General features: G+C 41.7%; 1 protein-coding gene across 1 annotated transcript in view; it reads right to left on the reverse strand.

Moving 5' to 3' along the window:
• The window catches only part of UBE2E3 (ubiquitin conjugating enzyme E2 E3), a 54402-nt gene extending 32775 nt beyond the window's left edge, over positions 1-21627 (reverse strand). Inside the window, exons 1-3 of the mRNA XM_053947813.1 lie at positions 21408-21627; positions 19926-20128; positions 17726-17776 (exon numbers count right to left, since the gene is read on the reverse strand). Of these exons, the coding sequence (XP_053803788.1) occupies positions 17726-17776; positions 19926-20119 (245 nt within the window). The 5' untranslated portion in view covers positions 20120-20128; positions 21408-21627. The remainder of the gene's footprint in view (positions 1-17725; positions 17777-19925; positions 20129-21407) is intronic.
• Positions 21628-22219: the final 592 nt, after the last annotated feature.

The following is a 22219-nucleotide window of genomic DNA, read 5'->3' on the forward strand; positions in this document are numbered from 1 at the left end:
CCCAGGGATATTTGAAGACCTCAAACAGTAGAGAAACTTCACTTCCCCAGAGCAACTGTTAGTTTGCAATGACCACATCTAACATGTAAGTGTTTTTCAATGAGAGGGTATCTATTCACTGAGTGCTGGAACTTCTCTTCAGAAATAAAAACTTCTTAACAAATCAAGTAAAAATCTACACCTCCGTGTCAATGGCACACAGGCACACCTGCCTTATCTAACCAGGCAGCATGAAGAGAGGAAGGGTTTCTGCAGGCTGCCTTTCAGCACCCACTTTATCTGTATACTACAAAACTTAGCTGATGATGTCTTCAGACTCACCACAAAGTAAAGTGATTTGCGATACGTAAGAAACTCACATGCAAAACATACTAAATACGGTACTTACATAAAAGCTTAATGGAGCAATGAGGAGTTTTGTCAAGCAGAAACTCAAGCAAAGTGGCATTCTTTGACGCTGGATAGACTGGTCACATTGTAAACTACAGGAATTATGCAGATCTTGCCACAAAAAAAAATGATACTAGTGACTGTTTTGATGCATTTCCCGAGGAGACATGCAGTGACAGCACAGCAGAACTGCCACAACCATTCTCACTCCAGCTGCCCCATATATGTACAACTCTCTCCTAAATACCTTTGAATGCTCATTTTGTAACAGGTCAGCTTCTCAAAAAGATATGTTAAAAGGGGGTTATTTACTACAATTTTTCTAGCAGATTAACCAGAAAAAACATACATGCACATGCTTGAGTATATTATCCTCACACAGTATTGGATTTTTCACAAGGTTTAAGAGCACTCTTAATAATTTTATATCCTTTTAAAAAAGTCCATTTTAATAATCAAACCTCTTCCAGTATGCTACATGGCTTTAGCTAGATGGGATCCTTTCCCCTCCAATTAAGAAGAAACAAATCCTGTAGATCTAATCCTGCCTACAGGATAACTTGTTCTTTCTTCTTTTTTTTTTAAAGCTAATTGTTACTACTTAATTATAAGTCTAGTGTTTTGTACAAAAATGGGATCTTTCTTAGGTGCTCTTCTGTTCTGTCTTCCTCTGATCTGAAAAGCTGTCTACCAAGACTTTTATCGTGTCTTTCTTGTTAAACAGTTATTCTTCATATTAAACAAGCAATAGATCAAATCCTGATTTCCACTTAAAGCAGTGGAAAAGCAAAGTTTCTGCCAAAAAAATCTGCATAGCCAAGATTGTTAGCTAATGTACCTTCATTCCTCTTAAGGCTAAAGCATTTTGCACCACAGAGGAATCCATCCAGGAGCTGAAACTCTCAAGATAACAGCTCTTCAGGCAAAAAATGAGCAAGATACTAATATCTGTACAATGAGAGGCAGGCAAAACTGAACTCATACTTAGCCTAAGGATTCCCTGCATAGCTAACTGCTGTGGCCTGCTTAGCCCTCCAATATCCTGGTTTCACACTAAGTGGCTCTATCCCTCAGGTGGGGTGGCAGGACACAGAGCCAGCCCTGCCTTAGGTGTTTCCCGATGGAAAGCAGGTGGCTGCCAAACCAAATGTGCTGTGTGCAAACAGCACCTGCACTATTCTCTGCCTCTATGAGGCACCATTCACACAAACCCCAACATCATCTTCATGCAAAGTATCCATTTGGGCAGAAATATGGCTCACAGACTTTGCTGTTCCTTTTGAGATCTCAGCTCAGTTTCTGTGTGCTTGCTCTTTTCTAAAGGCAGAACAAAGAGAATAATTGGCTTTAAAAACATCTTGGAAACTACAAATGAAAAATTGCATGACAAGTGTACAGCTTTAATTACATCTCTCAAGGGGATGAGATAGCATTTCTGCATCCCCATCTCGCCTTCTCTCTGCCCTGGAAATTCATAAGATGGTCGGAGGTACAAATGTTCATATTTGTAGGGGGAAAAATTACTTACATTACATTCCTAGCAGATCATGTAAATAACAGGATGTACAGTCTCACAGAATTAGTTTACATTTGAAACATTTTCAAAATATTGTTTTAGCTAGGTATAATAGACCACCATAAGATGTGACACACAGCAAACACAGGGCTGCAATTAAACAGCTGGCAAACAGCCAGAAAGAGATAAAGGCCCAGGCTGTCACTTGCTAGACAATATATATGGCTATTTTGGCAGCCAAAATGAATGTGATAATTGAGCCATGACACATTAAAAAGGCACACAATTTCCAAGGAAAGAGTTCCTGAGCACTAAACAGGGAGCATCTACAGTGTGCTTACAGCCAAGCACAGTTTATGAGTAATAACAAGACTGGACTGATGACAATTCTGTGGTCCCAAGCCAACCTTGTCTCATGCACGGCACCACTGTATGCACTGATTTACCACAGACACAGAAATACAACAGTCAAGCCCATAGTGGCCTTCAGAAACAAAGGGAATCTGAAGAGTGTGGGCACTGACTTGAAATGTTTCTCTGAATGTTTTTTATACTAATAAGTATTTTGAACAGTAGCAGTTCTATTTCCAGAAGTCACAGTGACTTGATTTGACTTCAACATCCAGAAAAGGCCCAATTGATGTAATTCAGTTTTGAAATAAAAATACACGGCAACGCATGAAGAGTAAGTAACTCTTCAAAATCTTACTTTTGCTATAAGGAAAAATGACTGTTTTGTTTAAGACATGAAGAACCTTAACATTGACAACAATAGCTGTTTGGAAGACAAAGTCCAGGAGCTTTTCTAGTGTTTCACTGCATATTTTATTAAATAACCTAAGGACACAACAAACAAACAAATGTAGCAAATGAAGACATGGTTTTAAGTTAACACCCAACAGCTATATAAACCTTCCTATAAATGTACTCCATCAAATTAACATGCTGACATCAATTGCATTTCCTTCTTGAGTAAAGGACTTGAAAGCCTATACACAGGCAGCCCCCAGCCCATTCATTCACTAACCTCCCACAAAGTGTATGTTCTTCAAGATCTAAAGTTATGCTCATATAAAAGAAGGCTAAATTTAGGCTCTGTTACAGGAAAATCCCTATGAAGAGTTTACTTCCAGATCTTAGTCTAAACTTAACCACATTAGAGGTGTATTCAAATAAAGACATTGCATGTGTAGCTTCCCCAATCAAAAGGTGCAGTGCATCAAGAGAGCTTAAAAAAGTGTTAAGAACCCACTTGTAGATCCATTCACATCAGTGATATCTAGAAGACAACTGCACAGCTCTCCATAGCATCAATACCAGTGAACCACAACTGACCTGAGGGATACTGGCAAAACTTTTGTAAATGATCCCCTGTACTAAGCATCAAAGAAACATAGGAAAAACTTTTGAGACATTAAAACAGGGTCTCTTCAATGTAAATTAATTTCTTTTCTCAAACAAAAGTATCAAAGTGCCCTAAAAAATTCAGATTTCCTCAGAAAAAAACTCTCTAGCCACCTCTAATAACCAACACAGACTTCCAAATCCAACAATCAGAGCAAACTGGCATTACCATACTGGGCCAAAATAAAGAATCAGAATCAATACCTGACTTTATACTAAAACCAGTACAACTACAATAATTACATAATCTACTTTTACACAATTATCTTTAATGGCTGCGATAGTAACTTCATTAAGTGTGAGTAAAGGAAATGGAAAGGCTTAAAGATGTGGTCAGAACATGCACTTTTGGCTGCTTCCTCAGGAAATGCATCAAATATGTTATTTGTGTCTAAGGAAGAGCAGACTTGAGGGTAGCTGCAGTGCCCGAAAGAAAAATGAAATCATGACATGCATTTTTCTGATCCACAAATTAGAAGAAGCATAAGGGGACAACTGCAAGAATGAATTAGTTGACCCTCATCTGAAAATTTCATACTATTGCATCCATAAATGGCATATTCTAACAGTGAAATACATTAAAGAATGTATTTCACTGTTAGAATTTTTTTTTCCCCAGTAAAGCAGCAGACACACAGGTATATTATCCCACAGGCTCTGTCAAGTGATGTTTAGTGGCAGCTGAAACAAGGCCAGTTCACATTCCCTTCGGAAAAGCATTTAAACAAACACACGATTTCCTGGAAAAGGTGAGAAAGGTGGGCTTTCTCTGACTCAGGGCCACAAAGCAGAAAGGCAGCAATTAAAAATGTAGACACAAAAGAGGAATGAAGAGAAATAAGTCCCAGTTATTTAACATACTTCATATACTTGCCCCTTGCGCAAATATCCTATGAAATCTCAGTTAAAAAAGGTTTTTTTCATGGATCTCGTATCCAGCCTGATTGTGAACAGACAGTTATGGAGTTTCATGGAATTAAATTGCAATCAAAAATTGAATTTTCTTATAGGTTAGGAGAAAGTAGGATGGCAAACTGGTTTAGGACAAGAAACAAACACACTTAAGTAGTTTTGAAGTATGAGAACCTTCAAGGACTGTGAATAAAACTGTGTCAGGCAGAAAAGACTGAGTAACTCAGAAGAAGAGGAAGTAACTCAGAAGAACTGCCTACAACTAGGCAGTTTATTTACACCTACCAGGGAATCAGAGAGTGTTTCTCGTTATGGCTATGTTAACTCAAATCAACCTTTGGCCCCTAGTAATGAGCTGTAATTGCAAAAGAAAACTTGGAAATACAAGGAATTACAGGAAAACTTTTTAATCTTCTGCTGCAGAGAAGAGTAGCTGTAAAAACGTGTGTCCCAGTATAATGCAAAGCACTAATCCTCCCCATAAAGCAGAATACCCTGGAGTAGATAATAACATTTTCTATGAAGTAAATCCTCTATTTATTTGTACTCTGGCACAGTTTCCAAGTGTTTACATTTATTCAGTAAGCCAAAAAATTACTCAGACTTATTTTTTCTTTATATTTAACATATAGAAAAACAGCAAAGCTCTGAGCACCTGGACCATAATTAAATCTATAATTCATACAGCAGCATGAAGACTAATACATAAATTAACTCTACCTGCCAGAAGAATTAATAATATCAGGAACAACTTACTGCAGATTCCAAAAATGAGAATAGAAAGGTTTTATAGTAAAGTTTCTGTCTTTCATACTTCCCTCAGGAAAATCTTTTTCCCCAAATTTCTATTCCAGTGGTGATCCAGGCTCCACCATTGAAAGTTTAGAGGCTAGGAAAAAACTCAGAGAAACGACTGACAGACTGAGAGGCGCAGCGCCCATTAGCACAGGCACTGGAGCCACGCTACAAGCAGAACACGCTGCACCACCAGCACACTGCGCCCAGCACTGCTCCTCGCCAGGAGAAAGAGGTGCCCTGGCTCGGTGCTGCACTGCTGGCTCTGGAGCAGAGCTGGGGTGCCCCAGGAACAAGCTCACTCCTAACAGAGGTTGCAGCCTCTCAGGAACACATGCAGCTGGTGCAATTTCATACTGCAGTTTATCCACCCACCTAAGACAGAACAGTGCAATGGGGTGTTCCTGCATCCTGCTCTGCATCCAAACTGGATAAAAGCCAGGCTCTGGCTTGCACCTAGCTAAGAGACTGTAGTTACACACTCCAGCAGTGCCAGGATGACTCATGGTGCTTTGCACTCTGCCAGATGACTTTGAAGGAAACAGAGAGCTGCATATGGAAAGCACAAGCAGATGCAGCACAGCATCTCTCAGACACTCGTCAAGCATTCATTGCTTATGGCATCTACTGCAAAGCTAACCAGAACTGACCCCTCGGTCTGTGATCAGTGACCAACTTCAGAAAAGATCAACAGAATTACTTTCAGAAATAACATTAGTGCACTGCATGGACTGCTCACTGCACAATTTAGTGTTGCCTTTTTTTTTTTTTTCATTCAAGCTTCAAAAGCCAATGGCTCTTTCAAAGTTAACAAACATGGAACTCTTCTGGGCACAAATGGATTTGGACTAAGACCTTAGGCAATACAGTCTCTCATAATTACCCGTTCTTCACACACTTTCAAGAAGCAGAAAACCCAAATGATATTTCTATTGGTGCATTTTTTCCAAACAGCACTCTTATCTTCCCACCTCCTGAAACCAGCTGCTATCACACTGGTGGGCACGTGTCATCTTTACTGGAAAGCTGCCCAGCCTGGGTGGATGATTTTAGCAGGGAGGTATCCAGCTTATCTCAGGTGTGGGGAGAGGTGTGTTCACAGTCATTCCTGTCTCCTTACTCGCATGTTTGAAAACAAAAAGAGAGTACAAGCACAGCTGAGTCTGACAATCCAGATAAGAGATTTCATTTATATTTATTTTTCCAAGGTCAGAATCTGGGAGTTAAGAAAAATTAAGCACATCAACTTGCATTCGTCAGAAAAAAAACCCCAGAGTTATCAAAATCTCTTTTACAGTCCTGCCTGAATGAAAAGTAGGCAGTAGCCATCTACAACAAAAATATCAAGCACGGCCTGCAGAGAAATTCAGGGGCAATGCAAGCAGCATAAACAGCATCCAGAAGGATGAAAAGTAATTTCTCAGAGTAGTACAGCTCACATCTGTCTCCATTTTCTCCATCCCCAACCCCACCTTCTCTAATTTCTAGTAAGGCACACTGGTCATTGTACAGGAATTTTGCCAGAATGTCCTTTATATCTGGGACAACCACATGTTGCTCAGCCTACAGTAGCTGTTTTAGTATCAAGAGCCACTATGGTTAGCTTGCCTTCTAACTGATAAGAAAATACTTTGCTTCTATTCCTAAAACAAAAAACCCCAAGCAGGTTCAACAGAAAACAAAGACTAACGCTAGTCTGCAGTATTACCATGAAAAATAAACAAAACAAAACACTTGAAAGTAAAATGCTTTCACTGCATTTGTTTTCAGAGAACCTTGAAAGTAACCGACTTCTCCACATATGGATCTATTTAAGGTTTGCTACTCTGTATTATCAAACAAATCACTGCTTTGTTTTGATGATGTCCCTTTCACTTCAGGAACTTATTTCTTTTTTTAAAAAAAAAAAAAAGTTGTGGTGTGTTTGCTCTGGTATAACTAAGTACACCACCTGGAATTTTGGCCTATTAAAAAAAAAAAAAAAAAAGGAAGAAGCAAACCACACTCAAAATACACAGCAGTCAGGTTGCTACTGCAACTCTTCATATTACTCCAGCTATCCGTGACTCTGTGGAAGAAGGGAAAAGTGGAGCTAGGCACTACCTGGCTGTATAGAACTTGTATGAATAGCATATAAAATTTCTACTCCACACAAGAAACACTTTTTCAGCCACGGACTGTGCTTCAAATAGTTTATCATGTGAAGACCACCCTCCCAGATTAAACATTTTTAATCATGCTTGTAGAATTTTAGGTTCTATAGTATTTCTACCTTTTGCATAAGAATGTATATCACTTGAGCAATGCTTAATGTGCAGTAGGCTGTGCTATGTAACTTAGATCACTTAGATTTGCTTCCATGTGATATAGATTTAGAGTATTCAGTGCAAGTTGATTTTAGTCTCTCAAGACCTCTCTTTGCATTCGCTTTATAGAAATCAAACCAAAACTCATTATTTTCCTTCTAAATCCAAAACTCTGAACAGAAAACCAGGTATTTGCATAAGGATGTTGGTTCTTTGGGCCCTCAGGGTGTCTGTAGAGGGAGATGTTGCTAAATCTGTAATGTCCAACTACAGCATTTGCCACTGATATTAATGAAACAGATACAGATATGCCCTAGGTTTCTATGAACAAGTTAGGACAGGCAGTGATGCACGATGACAACACAGAGCTCTGTGTCAGCTAACCATCCCTGCACCACTTCACTTGTCCCTTGAATCCTCTAACCTGCATGAAGTCTTTGATGTTAGGATACCAGGGAGAAGGACAAAAAGCAGCTAAAGTATTAGCAAACCCCCTTAGTCAAAAAAGGTTTATCTGGGGAGGAACCTGCCCAGTCTGCCACAATAGCAGCCTTCACAGCAAGAACCACCATCAGCTGAACATCTTTCCTATTGCATAGCTACTGATCTATTGAAACACTATCCACACTCTCTAAAATCCACTCTGCTCAAAGCATTTACAGCATAAATGCTTTACTGAAATTGCAAATAGCAAACAAAAATAGCTTTCTGCTGCTAACCTTCCCTTACAGAAAGGAGAGCACCCATGTTTCCATTTGTCCAGTGAAATCTGACCAGCTGATGCTCTACGGATTCACTCTATCCCATTTTGGTGATTTCCACATCTAGGCTTCAGAGTGAAGTGATAACCTGAGTTCAAACCTAAACCACCTCACTGCAACTTCAAGCTCTACGAACTGAGCCAGCATTGACCGAACCCTTGGCTTTCTGCAGCACCTGTACAGCTAAGCCAGTCACAGGGTGGCCTGAGTGCTTGGCACAGCAACCTTTGCTCAAGCTATGTTAAACAAGCTCCTAAAAGGCAGGCTGGCTCTGCACTGAATGAGAGCCTTCATTTTCTTACTGATTTCCAGCCCTGCCACTGAAGCTACATGAAGGGTTCCTGGCAAGGGAGGAACTCACCTCCAAGACAATTCGTTGTGAATCCCTGAGGCTGGCCTTTAGCTTTGCCGTCTGTTCTCTGACTTTGCTGGCTACCTTCCCAGCTCCTGCACCCTTCTGCATGCCTCAGAGAGGAACTACTCAAGTTTATAGCAGCATTAACTCATCAGCTGGAAACCTGCCAGGCTGCTTACATTTTCACTACAATCGTCTGAGCTCTGATTCCAGAGGGTGCTTCGAGACAGGATCCATGGTCACAGACAGCACTACACAACTGCCTTCTGATGTGGTCGATCCATTTGGGGTGCTGGGAAAGATGCATTAGTGCTTGCATAGCTACTGCAAACTGCCTCTGTGTAAGGACAAAAATGCCTCTTGCTTTTGTTTAGCTCAGTGTTAGAGATACTCATGTGCCTGTGGAACAAACACAGAGAACCCAAGCACAGCGTATAAAGTATAAAAATCAAGATCTACTGCAGATCTACTGTGCTATTTGTTTCTCACAAAGGTGACACACTTCTGGAGAACTGAGGACATGTGCCTAGTTTATTTCTAGTTAGCAGAAGGTGACAACTTTGTGCAATTAAAGTAGGATTAGGTAACAATTAAAACAAAGCCAAATTTGGCAGGGGAGGGGGGAAAAGGACAGAGTAGAATAATAAATCAGCAGAAAAAAATCACAGGACATTTACTTTTTTTTACTGACAACAGCACAAAATCTGTGCACTTCTAGTGACTTTTTAAATAATTGTTGCTGTTGCTTGGAATCATAGAACCTGTATATCTTCCAGGATGATTATACTACAAAACCCTGACTAAATTACAGTTTTTAAATGAAGCAAAAATCACTTCCCCACAAGCTTTCCTTTAGCATTATAATTTAAATACAGTATAAATGTTAGTTTGGTCAAACTGGTCTTCAAGAGGTCACTTAGTCTATTTCCTGCTTGAAGTAGAAACAACTGTATCTAAACTGCTCCTGTCAGTCCTTTGCTTCTTGAAGACCTCTGGCTATGCAGACCCACCACCTTTCTAATGCTGTCTTTATGTCCAGGTACTCCTACATTGATATGAGGTCTTCATTATGGTAATTGAAGTTGCTTTTCATAACTACCTACTCTGGACTAGCAACAATTGCCTTATTTCCTTTGCAGCAACTTCCTTCTATATCTGAAGATCTTTTCCTTTTTTTCCTTCTTCCTTCAAAGCACATGATCCTCAAAGTGGCTACACCTATTGTGAAGAACTGCTCCTCATCCAATCTTTTTTTCCCCCACGGATTTGTGCAGCTAATTATGCCTACTAAAGTGGTGTACCTTGCAGTTCTCATTATTAAATTACACAATATTTTTAAGGTCACTTCCTACATTTGCCCCCATCACTCAGCATTCTAGTCCTGTCTTCCAATGTGCTACAACCCTTTCATCCCCACTGTTAACTCCAAATGCAGTATTTATATGCTGTAGGCCAGTATCCTCATCAACAAGGGAAACATCAATTACTAGGGACTGTCAGATGGTCCTGTACAGATTCTTCCAACCTGAAAATGACTCACTGCTAGCTACAGGTCACTTTGCTGTTTCATAAAAAAAAATCTTACCCCTACTTTGTTCCTGAAAGTGATGCTTACAATGGTAGTTTAATCATTGTCAACTAAACTTGTATCTGAGTTCCTAAAAGGTCTGTCCAGTCTGTTTTACTGTAAGTGCTATAAAATTAACAACTGCCCCAGCCACAGTTCTGAACTAGGTAACAGTATAGTGCACTCTCTGCAGAAGGAAAATTAATCCAAATTAATGCAAGCAGGCTAGGACTCATTTATCACCAGCAGTTACTGGCTCAAAGTAAGGCATCAATGTAAAGGAACAGCACAGTTCCTGGATAGCTTAATGGTACACATGCCCCTGTCTGAGATGCAGCTGGATATTCCTGCTCCTGCCTACCCAGCCCTGAACTCAAATATGCTCAAGGTATTTTTCATTATCTGTGTATTACCTGTCTCAAAATGTTCCACATCTATGCAAACCTGAGTTACACCAGCTCCAGGAAACCTCCACACATCAGTTTTATAGGAATTAGGTAGTTTTACATAAAGGATTTGATGCTGTTTAGCTGATTCTCTTGTACTTGCACTTTTGGTGCAAGTTGGTGTCCCAAGTCTATAATAGTAAAGAAACTGATACACAGAGACAAGTCAGTCTGAGGGTGAAGCATTCAGTGCTAGGACCTTGCTACACATACTATTGATCACAAACTAAGTATGACAGGCTGGCAGGGGTGAGAAATGCAGTTTGAGCATAAAAAGAAAAATAAAATACATATACATGGCATATTTTAGTCAGTTTTATCACAGAGCCTGAAGGGCCTTTCTACCATTATAAAAATCCAAAAAGCAGATTTGTCCTTAACTCCAAGACCCATTACTTTGCATTTTTCACAAATTTTTGCACAATACCTAAAGAATTGTTTAAAAACAGTCAGGCTTTTCTACTGTTTCCAGATAAAACTTAGGACATAATGGGCATCAGTTCTTTAACACCAGTAGCTGAATGAAAATGTGTTTGAACTATTTCTGCAACTTTAAAGTAGAAAGACAAATATTAATTTTATTTTTCTTTTCATTTTGACAGTAGCGCTACTGAAAACTAGCGAAGTATCTATATAATCTTTGGACTAACACACAGATTTCAGAGCAGACAGTAGGACAGTACTGCAGACACTGCTCACAGAAGTGTCAAACGTGCAAATCTGCAGGCATGAAAACTTACTCCCATGAGTAGATATGTTGATTTGTGTTGCATAACCCTCTCTTAATTATGCCACTGAGAACACTTGCATGAGAAATTCACTGTGTGGGGGCTGATCAAAAACCTTGGTTTATAGCTTGCAGGAGGTCAATACCAGTAGAGGGGGAAAAAACTTGAGGCATTTTCAATTAGTGGATCTGTCATCTAGTCTCAACTAAAAAAAAGAAATTTAAATCTTCTCACAATTAAAAACATTCAGGAGTTACACAATCTTTCACTAGTGCATTTTTTAAACGAAAGTATATTAAATAACAGTGCAGTCTGGCTCTACTTAACACTTAAATATTTAACTGAAATGCCTTTCTAAATTTGCATCATCCCTCTTCCTTAAGCAGCTTCACTCACCAGCAAATAAGGTAAAAGCCACTCTGTAACATAAAGGTTGCTTCTACAGCTGGACAGAAATACAAAAATACCAGACTTCTGACTGCTGTGCTAAATTACACCACTCTTTCCTACTCTGACCTGGACTATACCCTTCTGGTTAGAAAAAAGGAAAAAAGAAGGAGAAGGGAAGAAAATGCTTAGGAGAAATAATTCTAGATAAATCAGATATGAGCAATACTAACAAGTCGAACTTCAATATTCATTTGAGAGTTACTTTAAGCATGTTTGTAGAGGAGCCATGAACCCTCTTCATTGTATTTTTTTAACTGTAAACTTCTGTAGAGGGAAGGAAGTATTAGAAATAATCTTGTGGGTTGTATTCTCAAAACCACTCTGCAAACTTCAGCTTTTTTTTTCATGTAGAATGCATTTATTGCGCTCAGTGGTGACAAAGTGCTGGGCAGGGAGAGACAATAAAAAGCATAATATGTCACAAGATACATTATCAAGTAGAGTTTGGGTGATTTTTAAAAATTTTGCTTATTCAGCTTCAGCACAAGCATTTGGGGACATACTCTCAAACATATCTATCTCTTACACACCTTGATAACTGCTCTTCTGTATGGAACCATTTAGTGCTCACAACTGGGTTTTCACTGCAGAGGTGGAAGCCAGAGAAATTGACATTTTTTTTTTTTTCCTCACTGGGATTCAGTATTTAATACTATGAAGACATTTGCCCAACAAGAAATTAAGAGAATAAACACAAAACTGGGGGACATACACTGATCTCAAAAGTCAACAGCTTGAGTGGAAGAAAAAAACATACACGTGAAGATGGGCACACACTTTTGCTACTGTATAAAGGCCTGCTATTTGACTGCATGCAATATATTTTCTTCTCCTGATTTCATAAAGGCAACAGAATGCGTGGCTTTGACAAAGGGCAGATGGAAACTTACTACATTTGAGAGACAAAGGAATGGATTGGCTTATTCATATCCTGGTGTGTGTGGCAAAAAGCTTTGTGTGAACAATGCCTACTCTGAGAGGAGAGAGGAAAAATCCAGCAGAGTTCATTTGAATCACCTATTTAAACCATTTAAGCAAACTTGGATGATTTTTTTTTTCCTTTTTTGTTTTTTCCCCTCCCTGGGGAGCATTACAGAGTAATCACATGAATCTGCTTCACTTTCTGACTGGAGTAGTCATGTCCATGGCAGAACTGGAGCAAACCACAGCTGTGCAGCAACATCTTCAACAGGCACAACTGTTTGCAGAGTAAACATTTGCCTATAACCTTACTGCAGACAGAGTATGTTAACAAAAGGAATGCTTCTACAAGCTTAGCTGCAGCACCTTCCTTCACAAACATGGGGCTGCATTAGCTCAAATCCAGCACTACCTCTGCACGTGGACGAGCCTGCACCACCAGCACAATTTTTCATTGCTCCTCATTGTTTTAGACAGCTCAACTGAAAGAGCTTAAATTGCTGGTCTGAGGAATATCTTCACGACATTGCTTTAAACACATACTTCAGTGCTCCCACACTGATGGAATAGCAAGCACAGTCCAACAGTTACAAACATCTGGAAGCATGGGTCCATAACCAAAGCAGTAATAGAGTTCGCCTGCCAAGGTTTTGCAGGCATTCTTCTTTGTGTCAAACTCCAGACCCTGGTGCTGGCAACACTGCAGGGTGGAATTAGCCCAAGATGTGGCAGTAATGAAAGGGACACATGCAGTTCTTAGGAAGCAAAAAAATCCTGTATTAAAACAAACCCCTTATACATCTTCCTTCCATTTGTTCTTAGTCTACACACTTTGGAGTGTTATTTTAAAATACATAATTTCAAAATTAACTACTCATAAACCATCAACCTATTTGCAAGTCTAGGAGAGGCTACAAACAGCAAAATCATCAACTGCCACCTTTTGTAGTACTGCTCAAGAAATCACATTAGTATGTATTAGCATACAAGGCCTGAAAATAAACAGGAATCAATATTGTAATCCCTATTAAGGAAAATCTTTCCAACAGACCTGTAAGGCCAGGCACTCACTGGCTAGAGGATGAGACAGAGCAGGGAGCCTTTGGGGTGATCCAAGCAGCTCTCTCTTAGCAAAAAGTCCCATTTCCCAGCAGTGACAAAGAAAGTAAGTTGTTTCTCTGACCAGTGCTCCAAAGCATGTGTTTTGCCTGGCCTTTCCACTTTACTTTTTTCTTTTAAACCACCTGCTTTCAAATATCTGATTTTCACTTTAGTAAAGAGAAGAGATTAAAGCCAATTTACAGCACAGGATATAAAAGACTTACATTCTCCTGCTTGCCTGGGAAAGATGCACTATTTCAACTCACCACTTTTTAAACCACATGAATTAAGCTCTGAGTGCATACACTGAATGTTTGCATTCATTTCCTGCAAAGTTTACACTAAAGTGGATTTGTTATAAAATGGGCTGTAAACTATAAACTAAGCTGACATGAGTGTTATTAAATAGAACTTCAAAAACTTTTCCACAAAGAAGAACAATATTTAATTTAAGAATGGAAATGAGGAAGAGCGAGCAATGAAAACTGGGAATACACATTTTTGTTATTGTAGATCAGCAGGGCAGCCAGGAACAGCTAAAGGAAGCTGCTACAAATCACAGCACCCCTGGGAACAGCCCCACTTGTGCCAGCCCTAAAATCCAGGAAATACAATGAGAGCTGGAGACAGCAGTGCCCTGCTCCACCTGAGCTGCAGCCTCCAAGTTGGGCAGGTCTCAACATAAGCCTCAGACAAAACCTTAACTACACAGCAGTGACCTCTATCTAAACAGTTTTATGCTATGAGCTGAAAATAGTAATTCCAGATATGTCAAACTTACTTAAGAGCATCTCTGCAGCCCAGATTTACCATGCACTACGTGCAAAATCTTTGCAGCATTTACCTGAGAGTCTGTAACAGTGGGGTTTGGCACACTTCCACACCTTGAAGTATGTATAAGTGCTTGCCCATGGTTTGAAACTGAGCTGCCTAGGAGCAATAGGGCCAAGATCTTTTTAGCTTTGCTTTCTGCTATTAAAAGCACAAAAGAAATTAAATACAGCACACTGCATCAAGTAGCACAGCTTTGAGTTAAGATGGCAAAAGCAAGAAAAAATGGGATCAGATACCTGTCCTAGGTTTACCTATGTGTCCTAGTGCTATGGTGTATGTTGGACAGTAATTGACTTGTTTCAGGTTTTTCTATTGAACAGGAGAAAACATGGGTGGAAAGCAGCACTTAATTTTTCTCCAACATCTTTAGTGGCCTAAGACTGAACTTAATTTTATTGCTTTTGATGCTTTATCTTTCTTGAAAATCACACCAAAATCACAGGAATTTAGTATTACTGCATGTTAAGGAGTAAAGTTATCAGCATGAAGATATTAAGTTTTATAGTTGGTACCCCTGAGATGCAGCTCATATTCACTGCTCACAAACATGACAGCATGATACATGACAACATGTATCATGATTTTTTCAACAGTACATTGTCCAATTAACAGAATCAGAAATCAATCCTTTCTGTTGAGATAAGCAACCAAAAACTACTGTTTAGTCAGTTTTACTGTGCCTGTCATTCTGCTATCCCAGTGCCTAAAATAGAAGTCAGTGTGCAGCCCAGGCCTGCTCAACATACCCAGGAACGGGGCTTTCTTGGGGCTCTGACATTTTTATAAAGCAGATGTTACAGCAATAGATGTGACTGCAGGAAAAACAACTGCTGGGGAAATCTACACCTCTTTTGCATGAGAATCACAGTGCAGCCAGTCAGTGTCATTTTAAAGTAGATAAATCAGCCTTGGGTCACTCCCATGGGGTGACTCTGGGCGGTTGCATTGGCAGGTGAGAAGTGGCAGCAGATATCAGTGTTTAACATGATATGAGAGAGCTCAACATATTTGTACTTTAGTATTTGTACTGTATCCTGTTAAAGTAACATTTAACATTTCATATGTGCCATTGCTGCATTTTAAAAATTGCTAATTTTTCATTACTTATGTAACTGAGTAAGCAGAAGGACTATCAGCACCCAAGAGCATTAGTTGCCAGTTGTATTTTTGTGAAGCTTGCAATATGTGGACTGCAAATGATAAGACTGGGCTCTGGAATGGAAGAGAAGCGACTGTGCATGAAAAACTGGTTTTGGGAGAACTTAGACACCAGGTTTTTATGTTTAAAGCACATGTGAATATGCCCAAATTATACAGGCTTTTAAATGTTTTGGGGTTTTTTTTTCACAATTTTTTTTTCCACAAGAAATGCAATAAGTAGCATTCTGCTGCTTGTTGCATGATGAGCAGTGCAGAGGTCTCATCAGCCTGCTGTGTTTGTCTGTAGCTTAATCTGTGCTACTACACCTTATAAGAAAGTAAAAGTGTCAACTGTTTCCGCACATAACACACAGCTGAATTTGCTTCTTGGTACCAGAAAGGCTCCTTCTAACAAGTCAGTTTCAATTTTGCAAAAAGTAAAACTGCACTCATCATAAAGTTGTTACTGAGTAAATCCACTAAATTCCTCTTAAAAATACCTATGGGAACAGAAGCATTGACTTCCTCACTGGCAAAAAAAATAACATTTTTTTTTCTACTCTCTGTAGGAAAGAAACTTGAATAATTTTAGACACACTGGGGGGTTTTCATCATTCTCAACATCATTCCTGGGCATCTGGCTGTACCAGCTCACAAGCAAAATGCTCTGCAATACTTTTCTGCTAATATGAGAGGAATAAGCTTTGCCAGGGAGCCAAGTATCAGATAGTGCTGCAGAGTGTGAAAGCTTCTCTTTCTAAAAGCTGTAACTTGCTGTACCCGAAACTGCTACAATTATCTTTTTGGCAACTGTAAACAAAGCGTCAGGGTTCTATTTCATTTAAATACTTTCTCTTCTGCCATGCCCCTTTGATGGTCCAAATATAAAGTGCAGAACCAACACAGAACTAGAGCCCAGTATTTAAAGTTATCTAAAGCAGTTATTTAAAACCAAACCAAACCCATCTCCCCACAAAAAACCCAAACAAACAAACAAAAAACCAAAACAGAAACACAAACCCCAAACAAACAGAGTCACTGACCCTACATGCAAATACATCAGACTGCCACAGGCAATCTACAGCACAGTCCTCAGGACAAGATGCCTTCACCACAAATTCAATAAAACACTGCTCTGGTTTAGCCCCTGCACTCATGGATTAGTGAGACAGAGGAACAGCTCATATTTTATCAAATTCACAAAACACCCACCAACCCATTCAAAAGCCAAACAATTCCAACACACAATCAGAAAGCATTTCCAGCATTTTTTTAGAACATGTACATGGCTTACTGTTACACGAGTTATTGAGATACCTTCCAGTCAGAAATCTTATGGAGATGCCTCAAATGAAAGCAACATTATTTAAAGTGAGCTTTACTGCAAATCCGAACACTGGATGCTCACAGCTAATAAGCATTTTTATGCATCCTTTAAACAAAAGTAAAACATGCCAAAAGATTTAAAGAAATCAGCTATCTAACTTTCCTACAGATCAAGTACTTCAATTCCAAACCATCACTTAAAACTAAATCACTCAGTTTCCCATACTTAAAATTTCATTTTCTAAAACCAAATAGAAGTGCCCCCAAGTTGGGAACTTCCTTAAAAATATTCTTTATCAAGAGACTACAACTTTGACCAACAGACACAAATTTAGAGGCAATGCTTCAGTTTATCTGTTAAACAACATACTAAGAGAAAGCATATAAAAATCACATACAGTTCTTTACTTCAGAATGAAAAGATCACTCTAGAAACCCAGCACTCAAAAACCAGTTCAAACTACATGCAGACATTAAGTTGAAAGCTTCAGCATATTTTGACATTCATATAATTAATGTTTTACAAAGGCACTGACCAGCTACAAGCAACAAACTGAATAGATTTCACTGTGTACATCAATCACTAATGACTACACCTCCAACATGCAGACAAAATATCAAACTTCAGTTTCAAACATTTTGTATGCTTGTTCAATTCGCTGTATGCAATTTCTGTCTAACAGTCACCCGTCGTAAACACTAAGTTTGCCTTTTGTTAATCTGAACACATTAATTTCCTACCACCGACCACAATTTAAGAAGCCATTACATACCTGCAGTTAGGAGGAGGATCAAGGGTTATTTCAGCTAGCTCCTTCTGGATTCTGTTGGTGAAATGAGAACAGACACAAAGCATTTGAGATAGTCTATAGAATAAATCAGGGAATTACACTGCCCTCTACCACCATGCAGTTAAATGCAAGATTGGCTTTGCCTTCAGTAATGCTAACATGGCTGCTTCCTCTTTGTTCTCAGAGGCATAACCCAAATCCCACAGCTCAGAAACTTTGCAGCTTTTTTCCTGCTCCACGCTGTATGTAAACAGAACACTTACAGCTGAGCTGGGTAGAAATTTCCCACAACTATTCAGAAAAGTAACTCTTGTTCACATCTGAGCACTTTTTACCAGGGAGATTTTCTTTTCAAGCTAATATGCAAATGAGGCGGGGTGGGGGGGGAGCCTGCACCGGCAGATTTGACAATGACTTTAAACCAGAGCTACAGGACCTGTGACTGAGGCTCAAGTGAACCGTGCTGGCAGCAGACACTCTTTTCACAATATTTTACCTACTACTTTGCAGTGTGTTTAAAAAGTGGATTTGCAGATCTGCCAGGCTGTCTTTGTTACTGGAATAATCTCCCTGGATCAACTTTGCTTCTCTCCATACCTCTGCTGCCTTGCCTCCTGCAACCTTACACAGTAGCTGTATTTATGTGATAAAAAATGATACAATAACTTGAAATAATCTGGGCATAACTTTATTATAAACATTCACAAGGAGTTAAGATCTGAAAAATGAGTACTGAAAACTTCCTGTCAATTTAAGTTTATTTAGGTACATAAGAGGTGCAATTTCAAAATACACATGGCTAGCTCCTCTTAAAAAGATCAAGACTTCTCTTCACAAAAGGACACATAAGAGCAATACATGAGAGAGAGAATTTCATGCAAATAACGGGCCTTAAAAGGTGAGCTAACAGAAACTGCTCTAGATGTCCTTGCATTAATACAAATAAGTTCAGTAAGCCTACTGAACTATCTGAGATGCATGGAATTAGACTTGCAATGATTAAATGAAATAAAGACAATATGGGAAAACTCAGTGTCAAAAACCTGTATCTTAGGCTTGTCAAAGAAAGACAAGTAACAACAAATTACAAGTGCTACACAGTAGTTGCAAAACTTTTTTCTCTTTAGCCAGTCCTATTTCAAAGGGTTTCTTTAACAAGCTCAAAAGTCATCAAAGCCATGCAGCCATTCTCTGCAACAATTTTAACATATTTCAAAAAGAATTTACTAAGTCCAATACAAAATTACTACAGTGTTCATAAAAGTCAGAACTACAATAGTTACGCTGAATAAGCAAAATTTGAAGCTACTACAGCTATTTTACAACTTTGCTTGCTACTGGATACTTGTAAATGTTTTCAAAGAAAAGCAACTCCAGGGAAAGGACTAGAAAGTTATGTTTCATCTCCAAAGACAGCTAGAATTAAAGAATTTAAAGTTTGAGTATTTCAAACAGCTGATCTTTGAGAAAATTACCAGAGTAATCCTTGAGAGCCAGACTGCCAGTAAACTTATATGCAAATGAAAGTGCAACCAATATAACTAAACAAGGTTTCTGAAGATTCATATTTAAAGGTAGAGGCTACCTGTAGAATGTCACAAGTTTAAATCCACAGCTCCTAAGGGAGAAAACTCACCTAAGTTTCTCCCAGGAGAATGGCAGAACGAACCCATTCCTTCAAGGTGCGTAAGGCTCTCCTGTGCATCATCATGAAAAGCTCTCATAAGGCTCAGAGAAGCCACTGGGGTTTTATGACTTCTTTAATTAGACAGCATTGCCTGTCATCAGTCTACTAACCATAATAAAATACTCCAGGAGCACTCCACCCTATACCAATCAGGCACGGAAACCTAACTCAGAAAAAAGCACCAAAGCTCTCTCACACATTTTTGCAAATACAAAACATACCTAGATGCCCCCTCCCAGTCATCCTGTAAGTCACCAAGTTCTGTACCAACTCTTCAAAAGACATAGGATCATTCTGCGTAACTGTTACTCCAACAAGACTTGGATTAATTAAAACACTGCTTAGCAGGCTTCTGTCAACTACCAAAGTTGGTAGTTCACTCCCTTCCACACAGCTTTACAAGAAGAATGCCTCTGCCCTGACAAGTGCAGTGCAAGTACTGAGACTCCAACTACTGTGCAAAAATACTGCAGGATGTTTCACTCCCTCCTTTACCTTTTTGCACTAGTAGATAGCTTAGCAGTAGTTTTGCTGGACAGTTTGGTGTTCTTCTTCTGCTGGGTGGCAGAGGGTTTTCGCTCTTCTTGCTCTTCAGGTTCAGGTGCAGGCGGATCCCTCTGATCGGCATCTGAACTACCACTGCTGGTACTTGGACTTTCATCGTCTGACCTCTGCCTATCACTGGACATTGTGGGGAACTTTCAGGAGAAAGAAAAGAGGCAGAGTTAATGCACAAGGAAGAACTCTCTCTTGTCATTCCCCAAGTTCCACTGACCTCTGCCTACCACTGGACATCATGCGGAACTTTTTTGGGGAAGAAAAGAGGCAGAGTTCATACAACAGGCAGGACTCTCTCTCATTAAAATCCCAAGTTCCAGAAAACTTTGAATAGGTGACAAGTCAGTTTCAGTGAGAAATTAATCAAAATATACTTCTTTGTCTCATACCCAAGGGCTGGAGTTTGACAGCTACAAAGCAATATTTACACTTCTGAAAATACAGATATTTCCAATTTTTAAACCCACTCACATTTTTTTCATACTTTAAACAATATGCCAATTGTCGACTTTGTTTAAGGCATGAGACAGATTTAGCAGAGTACTTAGGCAATGAACATTAATAACTTATGACACACTGTAAATAACAGACCTCACTGAAAATGTTTTTTAAAAAGTCACTAATAACCTGTAAATATTTACACTGGAGCAGAGCATTTTATTGGGTCCAAACGCCAGATCCCCCCTCTTCCCCTCTCTCTGAGAAAATACACTGCCAGTTACACTTGGGTTGATTTCAGATGGAAATGTACACTTGCTCTGAGCATTTAAAGGGCTGGCACGGGGGGGAACGAGGTTTGTTTTTTTACTGGTGGTAGGGCTTTTTTTGGTAAGGGGAAAAGCCCCGCGGTGCATTTAAAGCCACTGGGGTAGCAGCAGCCCCGGTTATTTACATGGCCAGCAGCGAGAACTGCATTTGGCCACCACAGAGCTGCCGGAGGGGGAAGAAGCATAATTCAAACTGCACCTTCTGCACAGCTCTCCCCGCCGCCGCTCCCCGCGCAGCTCCGCCAGGCAGACCGACATTTTTCCGCCGATCGGGAAAGGCGGGGGGCGGGGGGGGGGAGAAGGAGGGGGCTGCCCCGGCGGCCGGGGGGGGCCCGAGGAGGAGCGGCGGGAGCTGCGGCAGGGCTGGATCCAGGCGGCCGCCCGGCCGCGCTTTGTGGGGAGCGCCAGCCCGCCTCGGCTCGCCTCGGCTCGGCGGGCGGCGGCGGCGGCTCGCCCGGCCCCGCTCCGCACCGTGCGTGTGCACCAAGTGAGGCGTGAACTCGGGCCGGCCCCGCGTCCCCGGCCGCCGCCAGGCAGCGAGCGCCGAAAACAAGAACAAAGCTCCTCTACCAGCCCCCCCGCCTCCTCCCCGCCTCCCCCCACCGCGCTCGCCCAGCCGCCGCGGCGGCCGCCTCGCCCGCCGCTCCCTTACCTTCGCCGGCGTCCTGTCCCAGTGCTGGGTCGGAGGGGCGGGATGGCGGGGGGCCGGGCCGGGCCCGCGGCGCCCGAGGAGGGGACGGAGGCGGCCGGGGGGCTCTACGGCGGCGGCGGCGGCTCTGTGGCCGGGCAGTGTGGAACATTGAGAGCCGGAGCAGGGGGGGACGGGGGGAGGCGCGGTGCGGCCCCGCGGCCGGCGGGTGGCGCTGGCGGGCCCCGCTCTGCGGCGCGGGCTCCCGCGGCGGGCCGGGGGGCCGGGGCGGGGGGCGGCGGGCGCGCGCCGCGGCGCGGAGCGGAGGCGGGGAGGGGGCCCGGCCGCCCCCGGGCTCTCCCCGCCCCGCCCGGGCTCCCCCGCCCGCCCGCGGCCGCCGGCGGAGCTCCCGGCGTAGCGGGGGAGGGGAGAGGGGGCGCTCGCTCCCGTCTGCCGGCCGCCGGGGTGCGCGCAGGCGCGCTCCCGCCGCGGCCGGGGGCGCGCGTGCTCCGGGCCGGGCAAGGACAAAGCGGCGGCCCGGGAATGGGGGGGAATCGCCCCTCGGTGGCCGCTCGACCCGGCCGGGCGTCACCCGCAGCCATCAGCTGAGCCCGGCTCCCGAGGGGCTCCAGGCTCCGGCCCGCCGCGGGACTCGCCGGGCCGGTGCCCAGCAACGGCGATGCCCCGGGGGTCGTGCGGTTTCCACAGCCCTCGGCCTCGCCAGCCTCACACCTCACACGCCTCGGCTCGTGCCTTGCGCCCCGTGTCAGGGCAGGGACACGCAGGAATGGGACCCTTGGTGGTTTCTTACCCCAACACCACAAACGCCTGCCCTT

The sequence above is a fragment of the Vidua chalybeata genome, chromosome 7 (assembly GCF_026979565.1).
Source record: "Vidua chalybeata isolate OUT-0048 chromosome 7, bVidCha1 merged haplotype, whole genome shotgun sequence".
Taxonomy (NCBI): domain Eukaryota; kingdom Metazoa; phylum Chordata; class Aves; order Passeriformes; family Viduidae; genus Vidua; species Vidua chalybeata.